Below are 12726 nucleotides of genomic sequence, written 5' to 3'. Positions count from 1 at the left end.
TCTTCAGGAATCTTGAGAGACAGGCAGGTATCTTATTTATATTTGTACCCTAGGCCTAGCACAGACTAGGAACACACTCCATTGAGCCAGCAGGTGCTCAATAATGATTTTTAAAAATTATATTAATAGGTAACATTAAGTGAGCACTGTGGCAAGCACTATACCTCCACTGTTTCATTCACCAGACACTTTAGGAGAAAACTACTTTTACTATTTTACAATAACTAACAGTGAGAGAAATTGATTTGATCTAAGGTCACATTTGATCTAAGGTCAACTAGTAAGTGGCAGAACTTTTTCTACAGGCTTTTGGCTTCAGATCTGGGCTCTTCACCACCACAGGTGAACAAATGGATGAATGAGGAATTCTTCACATTCTGTGGCTGAAGCAATATGGAAGAGTCCATTACTTATTTTACAGAGACAATTAGGATTTAGAATTATGGTAAGTCCTAGTTCACTGATGTTTCTTTTTTTTTTTTTTTAATGTAACCTCTATACCTTGAGGATGATATGTTTCTAACTTCCAAATCATCTCCTTTTCTTTTTCTTTCTTTTCTTTTCAATTTTTTAAAACCAAAACATTAATTGCATGACTAATTGTTGATAAACTGGATGCTGCAACAGTTGCCTTCTTGGGTTTAGGTGTTGTTCCTTCACGGAATCCATACCTGAATCTGCAGTATACAATTATTAGGTGCTTCATCCCATCAGTCCTTGATGGTGGTTCCACTTCTAGCCTTTGCATTCTAGTTCCACTTCCTCTTGAGCTTGGCAGGGTAGCCGCATTTGCCACAACAGGTCGACTTTTTAAGGTGGTAGGCCTTAGAGCCACAGCAGCCACACAACACAATGTGTGTCTTATTGCGACACTTTCCAAACGAAGATGTTCCCCTCCTCGGACGTTCCCTTCCTCATCTCGTCATCTGGCTTTTGGGGCCCGAGACCAAAGAGCGGAAACATCTTTTTCTTCTTTCTTTCTTGTAATCCTCTCTAAAACTCTCAGGGAAAATGTTTTGAACTCTTACACTGAAGTGTAATCCAGCCAAGAATTGGGTGTTTTATGGGGAGGACAACTAATCTTTTATTTGGTTCTTGTTACCATTCATTCATTTTTAAATTTACAAATATCTAATATTTGTAAGCACCTATGGTGTGCTAGAATTTTTTAGGCACTAGACAGAAGAAAAAAAAAACAGTCCTGGTTCTCATGGAGATTATGCTCAAGTGAAACCTTTACATACACTACTTCACTTGCTCCTCACAATAACCATGTGAGGTAATGATGACAACAACAGTTAACTCTTAACAATGCTTATCTGTGCCAGACGCGGGGCTACCTGCTTAGTTTGTATTAACTCATCACAACAAGGCTATGAGGTAAGGGGTAGGTTTTCCCCGTTTTACAGATGAGGAAACTGAGACACAAAGTGGTAAGTGACTGACTTGCTCAAGCTTGGAACTCAACTGTGGCTCTAATTCCCAGGCTATTAGCCACAGGCTATATTGTTTCCTTTATGTTTCTTCACATTACAATTTTTAGGTGGCTGAGTGCGTCTTGCCTTCATCCAAGACGGTCTGACTCCCAAATCCAAAGGTTTGCGCTACACCCCAGCGGCCTCATGGAATAAATGAGAATGCGTTGGAATTTTTGTCAACAGTTTCTCTTCCAAAGAATTCAGTTTGATTTCCCTATAATTCTCACAGATTTGTGAAGTGAACCCTCCTGTACTGTAAATTCCCCCGCCAAGGAGAAAGATAAGGCTTAGGCCCTGGGTCATTTTACACTGGCTGGGGCACCCAGTAGATGGCGCTATCTCAGTAGCCACCAGCTGGCCGCCCCGTCCCCTGGGCTCACCGCCTCGGCCGAAGGCTTCCCGGCCCTCCCTCACTCCCTGCTCTCCCCCTCCCCACGGAGCCCGGGACCACGTGACCTTAAGGCGGCCAATGGGCGAGCGGAGAGGGCGAGCTGGTCCCTGTGGCCGCCATTAAAGCGAAGGGAAAACCCGTGAATTCGGATTAAAGGGGGAAAATCACCGCCCGCTGGGCCCACAAAATGGGGGAGAGTACGGCGTCCAGGCGGTGAGGCCGCAGGAGGGCAGACATTAGGCCGACTTGGCCCAGGGACGACACGAAGACACAGCCAGAGAATGGTCTGAGCCCACAGCTGCCGCCACCACCTCCGCCACTGAGGAGACTCTAGGCTTAAGGACATCGCCGCTGCCGGGCCGGGGGCCTGGGCTTCCCACTCGGTTCTCGCCCTTCCCGCCCCTCTGCGGGCGCCTCCTCGCTGGGGAGAACCTTCCAGGGCTTGGGCTCTGCCGTTTCGGACTCGATTTTGATTATTTATTGTGTAATTTATTATTTTTCTTGTGGAAGGGGCACACATCGCCTCTGTCCCCGAGAGAGGGACGAGCGTCCGCGGGCTCCGCAGTCCGGCCCGCCGGGCGAGCGCGGCGCAGCCCTCCCGCCTCCGGCCCTCGGCCCCGGGCGGCTGGGTGCCGGCCGGGCGGCGGGGGCTGCTCGCGGCGGCAGCGGCGGGGGGGGGGGTGGGGAGGGCGGGCGGCCCGGCGGCCTCCTCTTCCACCGCCCCCCCAACCACCACCACCACCCCCCCGCCCTCCCCGGTGTCTGTGTTTCTCTCTCTGGTCGGAGGCGGCGGTAATGGCGGATGGTGGGTTGTGGCGCCGGCGGCGGCTGCTGTGAGGGACGATGAGTTCCTCCTTCGTGCCGAACGGGGCCAGCCTGGAAGATTGTCACTGTAACCTCTTCTGCCTGGTGAGTGCCGAGGCCGTAGCTGGCGGGCGGGGAGGGAGGGGGCCGCGAGGTGCGCCCTTGGGCCGTGGGGGAGGGGGCCCGGGTCTGATCCAGATGCCCGAGTCCCGGGGCTAGGCCCTGCCGGAGCTGGCGCCGGCGCCGGGCGAAGCGCTGCAGCCAGTCTCGGGAGACGGCGCTCGCTCACCCTCGGTCCTGGTCTCTGTTTTAGGAGTGTTGGCATTTTTCTTGTCTTGCTTCGGACTCACTCTCACCGTAGTCTCATCTTCAACTTGGGCTCCTTATCCGGCAGGACACTAACATCTCACTCAGTGTCTTGCTTAACTGTTGCTTTTCTCCTTATTGACCATGTATCCTTTCTTCACACTTTCCATTATTGCCCCTACTCCTAGTGCCTTTATGCCTCACCCCAGTAATTTGGTTCCCCTAATAAACATTGACCCAGAACTTATGCATTAAGTTCTTCGTTTCACATTTTTTTGTATGAGTGAAACACACAGGGTTAGTTACTTCCTTGGGTGACTTCAGATCTTTCTGTAAAAACCAGTAGATGCCATTTCATGTTTTCTTTTTAAACTTTGAAACAGTTTGCCATTTTGACAATTTCTAGCCATGTTCTTTCTTAGAACATTATGTTTTTGTGAGCGTGGAGCTGCTGCTGTGGTTTTTACACTAAATATTTCTACGTTTGTTTTGCTTGCTTTTTAAGACTGTTTTGAGCAGACTGCTCCTTGTTTTATAGACATGGAAAGTCTGGGGAAGCTGTATGTAGGGATGACAGTTGTGTAGGTTGGCCCAAGCCTGGTAACATTAAGACTTTAAAAAGTACCAACTGTTGCAAATATCTAGTCCTGAATTGGACAATATCTTAGTTTCATCAATGAGTTTAAGTTTGGGTGACTTTATTTTTTCATTTTTTTCCCCCTGTGCTATGAGAAATATTAAAAGAGTATGTGATAGGTAAGTGAATTAAGTGGGCGGAGCACAACTAGTTGGCAAGTGTAAACTGCCAGTCATGTATCAGCAGTTTCATTTTTGGCACCTTATGCTTTGCACCTTTAAGTTAGATTAAAGAATTATTGAATTCCTTTTGTGGAATTTCTTTCATGATGCTAAATGGAGATCTTTAGTACACTTCCCCCTTGTAAAGTATGTCGGTTTTCTTTACAGTGTCCATTAATCAGTATCTCTTCAGATGAAATAAGAGGTACAGCAGGTTTTACATTTCTGTCTTCTCCGACTCAATCTATTTTTGGTACTTTTAGGATGAGCTTCTTTGAAGATAGACTAGCATGAATTGACAGTTACTTTGTGAGCAGCTATTTGACTTTTCTTAAAGCGAGTGTGTGATGAATTAACATGGGCTTTTTAAAGAAATTGTTCAGATGTCTCTTCATTAGAGCCATGACTTCTGTAAACAAGGAATAAAGACCCATGTTATGGGGTCTTTAAAAATTTATTTTCAGTTAAAAGTTTGGCAGCAAGAAACAAATGTGACCAATTAGAATAGAACGAACTAAGGACAGAGGTAAAAGTATGTATACTCAGAGTGCAGTATTAAAATATATGTTTATATTTAACATCAAGTTTCTTTTATTTCTGCTTGGGACACATTGGTTTGCTGTTTGCTAACATGTCAGTGTTAATTTTTAACTATTTTTTGTTCTTTTCCTTAAACTCTTGGTTGTTGAATTATCAGAGTTATAAAGCTTTTTTTGGGTCTTAATTTACTTTCAATATTTTAAGCTTTATTGAAAAATTGCATTGTCTTAATGAAATAAGGGAATTCATATTGAATACTTTTGACTTTGTATGTGCAGTAATAAAAAATCATGCTTTCTTTTCTTCAGGCTGACTTGACGGGAATTAAATGGAAAAGATATGTATGGCAGGGCCCAACTTCTGCCCCTATTCTGTTTCCTGTGACAGAAGAAGACCCCATTTTGAGCAGTTTTAGTCGCTGCCTTAAGGCAGATGTACTTGGTGTTTGGCGGCGAGATCAAAGACCTGGAAGAAGAGAATTGTGGATATTTTGGTGGGGTGAAGACCCCAGTTTTGCTGACCTTATTCACCATGACTTATCAGGTGAAAGCAACTTATCATTTTTAATAACATAGCAACATTGTATACCTGTCCCAAAATATCTTTTGTATTACAAATTGTTTTTTTTTTCATTTGTGGAACACTGTTAGGTATGAAATCACATAAAAATTCAGCTTCATGTTTTATTTCAGTATATTTTATTTAAATTATCTATATGTGTTATGGCTGGCTTTTAAGCCTTGACTTTCTCCTTTTCACCACCCAACTTCTTAATAATCCCACACACGGTTAGGGCCCAAGTAAGGCATGTTACGTTAATCTAAAAAAAATAGGATCAGGCAGCATAAAGTTCCTGACAAAGTCATATAATACTATTGAAGCCAAGTATAACTCACTTTTGAGTCAGTTCTGCTATTGCTTTCTTTTCCATGAATATGGAGAAGATTGTAAGAACTATCTAGAAATGTAACTTTATCTTGTGGTTTTTATAATGCATATAGTTATTTTGTTATTTGTGTTATTACCATATGAAGGCATATGTTAATTGTGTTATTTTTCAAAAGTAACTCTTTTAGATACTGTTCTATCAAAGACTATATTAATATGAGACAAGCTGCCAACTTGTTTAGCTTTTATAGGACATGGAGTCATAATCCAAAAGGTTACACAGAGATAATTTTGTGATCAAATCAATATGATGACTTATTTTTTTGACTTTTATGACCAAATGTTATTTTAGAAAGAGAAACTGTAGCTCTTTATGTAATTACTGAAGCTTGTGTTTACTTTAGACTGTAAGAGACAGTGTTAACCGAATCTTTGATAATAGGAATGTCAATGATAAGTTGTATGCTGCCAGGTACCAAAGACTTCATTCAGCAAGATAGTTAGGTAATGATTCTTGATGGGTAAATTTTAGATTTCTAGGTGATTTTTTTTTTTTTTAATATGTGCCCGACCGTCAGTATATCTAGGTGATTTTTTTAAGAAGTATTTTTATTTGAAATTGAATACTATGAAATTTCTATTGTCCATTTGACCTATAGGATCTATTTTATTTTTGGATGAAATGTAATCCAGGTTTCTGTATCTTAAACTAGTATACTTAGTTAAGACCAACGTTTGTGTAGGGATGTATGTTACATTTGGTTTTTTGATAATTTGGTTTTTACCTTCAAATGAACACACTCTTCAGTGTTGCTTTTGAGAGTGATGCAGTTCTTTTATGGTAAAGCTTTCCAGCTTTTCTAGCTTTCCTAATAAGATGCCTACTAGGGAGTCTAGTTCTTAGTTCTAAGTATGTAATGTAGTTCTAAATATGTAAAATGATGGGTTTGTGTATGTGTATATGCATATATATATATATATGATGATATATATGATGTATGTGTATCTATCAGGATATAAAATTTCTTAGTGATTTTAGCAAGATGTTTTCTAATTGTCATGCTAAAAACTAAGCCTGCCACCTTCTTTTTTCTTTCATTGACTTTAATATAATACTGCAGTTATTTTAATCTGTACGTGGTCATAAAATCCAACTAAGATGTTTGCAGACTGTATTAATGTTAATTAACTATCTGTAAAACTATTGATAAACTGTATTCATTGATAAAACATAATTGTTGATAAAGCTATGAGGCTGACTTAGGGGTTTTGGTTTTAACAAAGGTGGGCAGAGCATCTGAACAGACTTTTTTTTATGATTCCTTGCAGTAAATTTTGTGGAATCAAAAATAATTTTAACATATAATATTTAGTTTTACCATAGTAAATTAATATTTTGAAAGTTAAAAGCCTGGTAAAGTTAGAAGTGAGCTGTTTTGATGTATATTGTTAAAGTACTATGTGGATTTTTTTTTCTTCTAGGTTTCATGTTATCAATCAGATATGTTTTCTCTACTGAAACTGGGTTACAGTTTTAAAAATTTCTTTAGTTTAACTTTGGTTTTTAGCATAATCTTCAAAAATGGTAGTACCTGTGCTTAAAAATAGATACTGATAATTGAATGTGAATTCAAGTGATTTTGGGAGATTAGGTTTTAATTGTTGTCAGATTTTGCTGAATGCTATTGGATAGTAAATAACTCCAAAAATTTTATCATAGTGGAAGTGATTGAAATAGTAAACTGAAATACAATTAGGAGTAGTATGTGATCATATTTACTGTTCCAAAAGCCTGTCCTATGCTATTTTAGTTTGCACAGTCAGTGGTATTTATACAGTGTTTTAGCTTTTTTTAACCTGTCATTTACTTTAGAATGTTGTTACTTAAATCAGACATATCTTAAAGAATAATAAGATCTTTTCAGATGGACTATATTTGTCTTGCCCTTTTCTTTGCTCCAGGGACACCGTCTGCCTCCCTTTTGGGGTAATTAGGCTGCCTCTGTCTCTCTAGCTAACCCCTTTTTCATTTCTTCCCATCTGTGGCACTCTATTTCCTTCTTTTAAGCTCCCCTGAGAAGAGAGCAGCTGGACAGTAGGGGTGGCATCAGCTGCTGGAGGCAATCCTGAGTTCCAAGTGGAGGTGTAGCACTGGGGAACGGGGAACCGGAAGGACCCAGGTGGTAACTAAAAAGCTGGTTAATTTAGCTTGAGCTTGCTCTTCACAGGCAGTGTCCTTCTGTTTGGTTCAGCACCCACCACATCTTGTTACTGAAATGTTTTTGATTATGGTGATAATATTGCCCTCCTTTTTCTTGGTGGGAGGAAGAGGGAAGGCATTCCTTTTTTCAAAGATTAGAATTCTCAGTTTTTCTTATTTAACTGAAACATTCAATAACATAAGTACAGAATTGCCTTTTTAATCCCCTTATCTCCTTTGTGTCATCCATAGTGTATTTTTAAGAATAAACTTATTATGTTAGGGTAGTTGTAGATATATATATAAAAGTTGCAAAGTTAGTATAAAGAGTTTCTCTATAACCTTCAGTTTCCTTTATTGTTAACATCTAAGTTATATCTTTTATTTGGATTTCCTTTATTTTTCTGTCCTGGGATCCTATTCAGGATGCCACATTACTTTTAGTTGTCATTTCTCCTTAGGTTTTCTAGGTTGTGACAGTTCACAGACTTTCCTTGGTTTTGATAATTTTGACAGTTCCTTAGTAGTTTGGTCAGGTTTCACCGTGCATTTTAAATTTCAGCTTTTCTCTTATACCGTCTTTCCCCGAAAATAAGATCTACCCATAAAATAAGCCCTAGCAAGCTTTCTAAGCATTTGTGCAACATAAACTCTACCCCAAAAATAAGACCTAGTGATGGATGTGGCTACGCAGCGTATCTGCACAACCCCTGCATTTCCTCCAAGAGCGGTAAAGAAGATGAGCAGTCCTTCTCATCTGCCCCATTGTGACAGCTACTATCCCAGAGGTGACAGGAAAGGTGCTGAAAGCCCCACCAAAAAGGTCAGCTACCCCTGTCAGGTCCTGGCCATCCTGTGCGTGCTGCAAGCTGAGGCTTTGAGGGGAAAACAACACATCCCCTGAAAATAAGCCCTAGGCTGTCTTCTTGAGGAAAAATAAATACAAGACCCTGTCTTATTTTCAGGGAAACACAATATTACTTAAGGTTACTTTCCTTTCAAGTTTAGCTGATCTGTAGAAATGAAATGTAAACTCATTTTGTTGCCAGCTGGCAAAGATCAGTTATAAGTTATAGCAAACCAAATCTGATTTAATGCATACTTTAAACTCCCAGTTACTTACTCATTTTGTAGTAGTAGTCAATACTGTTTAGCAAAGTTATTTGCAAAGTCCTGATGATTTTTGCGTCAGAATTTGTGCTAACTAGTATTAGCCTTACAATAATATTCCAGAAAGATATTTGTTCAAAAAATCTCTTGAACCCAAAAGCCAAACATGACTTTTTTTTACTTTTTGCTGTTCTCTCTAGTAGAATGGGTAGCTGAGTTGATACCTATGTTTTGATATAAAAAGGATTAGGGAATAAGACATCTTTCAGGTCACATACAGCTTTTTTTTGTTTTTGACACAGAGTCTTGCTCTTTCTCCCTGGGTAGAGTGCAGTGATGTCATCATAGCTCATGGCAACCTCAAACTCCTGGGCTCAAATGGTCGTCCTGCCTCAGTCTCATTTGTCTAGCTTTGGTAGAGACTGGGGTCTCGCTCTTGCTCAGGGTGTTCGCAAACTCCTGACCTGAAGTGATCCTCTCTCCCTGGCCTCCCAGAGTGCTAGGATTACAGCTGTGCTGCCTGGCCATTTTTTTTTTTTTTAAGTTAAATTTTGTGGCAGACTTTGTTTAGTGGTTGTGTGATAGTGGGTGACAGATGTAAAATTGGTGATGGGAAAGTCTCAGCTCAGTCCCTTGGTCAAAAAGTCTCTGTAGTGGGTGGGACCAATTGGTTCTTTTAAGTGTTCTGTTGTTTGCTTCAGAGCAAGATTGTTTCATTTTAATTAGTGTGTCTTTGAAGGAGAAGAGTTTTCTATGTATTTTTATTTTGTGTCCTAACCTTTTTGAATTTTATTGCTATTGTCATTTATTGGCTTTTATTCTTACCCTTAAAACAAAAATAAAAACAAAAACTGCTTTTTCTCCCAAGTTCATCATCTTAAAAAAAATAGTTAAGTTAGATTGTGATAAGACTCTTAGAAAACTGATACCTTGAGAACTAAAAAAACAGACTCAGTCAGGGCTAAAAATATTTGTTGTTTTTCCTGGCTCCTGAGGTTTATATACTGTATTTTAGAAACATGTCCAAAATTCATCATAATTAATACTGCTCAAACTAAGTGGGCTGTTGTTCCAAATTTAATTTTGGGTGCTTTTATTGAAGGATATTAATTATAGTGGACTTTAACCTTAAATGACAGCTGTTAACAGGATCCACAAGTAGATAAACAGCAGCCAATCATAGCAGTCCTGTGCAAGCCAAAGTCAAAAATTGTTTTGTGTCCCAAGTAGCCTAAAGAGAGTTAAATCATTTCTATCTTCTGTTATAAAATTTACTTGTGGTCCAACTCTTTATATTGGCTGATCTTCCAGGTGACAACTTCATATGCCGTACTTCTATGTGCTGTCCTATTTGACCGAGTATATCTTTTAAATTTTCAAGTTGAAGATAAAAATCAACATGTTTTTAATTCATAGTTTTTCAGGATTATAGGTGAATAGATGAATTATAGGTGAATGAGGATAATGTTGCCAACTTAAGGTTTTCAGTAATATTTGTTGAATGAATGACTTATTAATTATTCAGGACAAAACCAATTTAGCATTTAAGCATTTCTCTTCTTTCAGAAAATACGTGATATTATCTACCATGTTAATTTTTGATCATTCAGTGTTCATCAACATATATAACATTTTAATAGTTTAGAAAAATTATATAGGAATCCTTTTTTTTTAATCCCCCTGCCAAAAAAAGATTCCTTTTTTACCATTTGTTCACTTTGGAGATATTTAAAAATGTCAGTTTTGAGAAAAATTTTGAATTCTAGGTGTATCAGTTTTTTTTGGATTTGATTTTTTTCATTGATAGAGAATTATTTTGATCTGTCATATACTTTGGCATCACTGTATATCCTCAAAAATTGTGGCAATCAAATTTAGCATTTGAACTTTGTGTTTTTTCAAATAAATACTTCATAAAAATTTCAAGTAACATTAAGAGTTCTAATGCTAATAGTAACAGAAAAATACTAAAAATGAAAAATTGAAACTCTTTCTCTGGGCATACAGATACAAGAAGAGGAAAATATTTATTTAAATGCATTAAGCAGACTTTTCCAATATGCTATTGTTGATTAAATTCAAAAGAGCTAGGTAAAGATTCGCCATGTATTCCTTTCTCCCTTCCCTTGCTATTATAAAATAATACTGGTGTTGAGATTCAAGGACTTGTTTTAATTAATATAAGAGGAGCATATTATTGTCTTGGGTGGATTGATTGTACTTTTTTAGAGACAGGGTCTCCTTCTGTTGCCCAGGTTAGCTTACTGCAGCTTTGAACTCTGGCTGGAGCAGAGTTCTGGAATATAGTTCTTAGCCTCTGGAATATCTGGGACTACAGGCACATGCTACTATGCCTAGCTAACTTTTCCATTTTTTCTAAAGACAGGGTCTCACTGTGTTGGTCAGGCTGGTTTCAAACTCCTGGACTCAAGCAGTCCTTCTGTCTCAGCTTCCCAAAATGCTAGGATTTAAGCCACCGTGCCTGACCAGAAACTACTTTTATTATGGTTATCACAACATGAAGATATTAGAAGCTTAGCTCAGTAGGCTTCTTGTTTCTAAATGAACCCACCAAAACAAAACCTTCAGACTTTTCATTGAGCATTATTAGGACTTATTTCCTTAGCAATGAAAGATGAAATTATATTACTTTAATGTAATGGTTGCCTAGTTACTTGCTGTGTAGGTGACTTGACTTGTGGGTTTTAGGAAACCCCAACAGGTGGTCTGTACTTTTTTGTTTTATGCATAACTCCCGTTTAATGTTAATGAGAACTGCGGGCATTTGGGGACTTGAGACACACACCGCCCTTTGAAAGCATAAATAAAGTTCACCTGAGTTTCTCTAGACAAAATTTAGAGTAATGAGGGAGAATTTTTAAACCACATTCAGTATTGTTAAGTCGTTTAATTGCAGGTTTAACTGAAATATTTTTTATAATAAAACCATACAATTTTCAGAATTTTATGTGAAAATTTATAAATTATCATATTATAGTTTTTACTACAACAATTTTTTTATTTACTGTTTTGGGGAAGAAGGCAGATTCATTCTTTTTTGTTGTTGGTTTTTTTTTTTTTTTGAGACAGAGTCTTACTTTGTTACCTGGCTGGAGTGAGTGCCGTGGCGTCATCCTAGCTCACAGCAACCTCAAACTCCTGGGCTCAAGTGATCCTTCTGCCTCAGCCTCCTGGGTAGCTGGGACTACAAGCATGTGCCACCATGCCTGGCTAATTTTTTCTAAATATTTTTAGTTGGCCAGTTAATTTCTTTTCTATTTTTAGTAGAGATTGGGGTCTCACTTTTCCTCAGGCTGGTTTTGAACTCCTGACCTTGAGTTATCCTCCAGCCTCTGCCTCCCAGAGTGCTAGGATTATAGGCGTGAGCCACTGCACCGGGCCGGCAAATTCATTCTTAAGTTTATTTATTTATTTATTTTTTGTGAGCGTGTAAAGTGCAGTGTCATCATCACAGCTCACTGCAACCTCAAACTCCTGACCTCAGGCAGTCGTTCTGCCTCAGCCTTCGGAATATCGGGGACTACAGGCATGTGCTACCATGCCTGGCTAATTTTTTCTATTTTTGGTAGAGATGGGAGTTTTGCTTTTGCTCAGAGCTGGTCTCAAAGTCCTGACCTCAAGTGATCCTTCTGCCTCAGCTTTCCAGTGTGCTAGGATTATAGGTGTGAGCCACTGCACCCAGCTTCCATTCTTAAGTTTTAAATGAATAATTTGAAGTTTATAGCAGCTGTACAACTTTGATATGTATAAGTGGTAACTGCGTGTCTCAGGTCTTTGCTTTAAAATTGACAAGTAGGTAAAAGATTTTGGGAAGGGCTACTTATGTAGGACAGATGTTATAACCTCTGTGCTTCTTAGTATGTAGGGGATTTTTTGAGGCGAAAGATAATAAAAGTAAAGGGTACTAAATAGATTATAAAGACATTAAGAATTGGAAGATATTCCCAACAAAATTCTATTGGAATTAAGAGCATGTAGCTGGGTGCGGTGGCTCATGCCTGTAATCCTAACACTCTGGAAGGTCGAGGAAGGAGGATTGCTTGAGCTAGCAGTTGGAGACGAACCTGAGCAAGAGTGAGACCCCCATCTCTACAAAAATTAGAAAAATTAGCTGGCGTGGTAACATGAGCATATAGTCCCAGCTGTTTGGGAGGTTGAGGCAGGAGGATCCCTTGAGCCCAGGAGTTGGA

The 12726-nt window shown here is 39.2% G+C and overlaps 1 protein-coding gene and 1 pseudogene across 1 annotated transcript in view; one reads left to right on the top strand and one right to left on the bottom strand.

Moving 5' to 3' along the window:
• Nucleotides 1-562: 562 nt before the first annotated feature.
• Nucleotides 563-1274, bottom strand: LOC142861842 (large ribosomal subunit protein eL37-like; annotated as a pseudogene).
• Nucleotides 1275-1960: 686 nt separating this feature from the next.
• Nucleotides 1961-12726, top strand: part of MED13 (mediator complex subunit 13) — a 104478-nt gene continuing 93712 nt past the window's right edge. The window contains exons 1-2 of the mRNA XM_012772393.2: nucleotides 1961-2778; nucleotides 4626-4860. Of these exons, the coding sequence (XP_012627847.1) occupies nucleotides 2713-2778; nucleotides 4626-4860 (301 nt within the window). The 5' untranslated portion in view covers nucleotides 1961-2712. The remainder of the gene's footprint in view (nucleotides 2779-4625; nucleotides 4861-12726) is intronic.

This window comes from Microcebus murinus, chromosome 18, assembly GCF_040939455.1.
Source record: "Microcebus murinus isolate Inina chromosome 18, M.murinus_Inina_mat1.0, whole genome shotgun sequence".
Classification (NCBI taxonomy): domain Eukaryota; kingdom Metazoa; phylum Chordata; class Mammalia; order Primates; family Cheirogaleidae; genus Microcebus; species Microcebus murinus.
The sequence above is the reverse complement of the archived record's forward strand: the minus strand, read 5'-3'. Positions and strand labels throughout refer to the sequence as shown.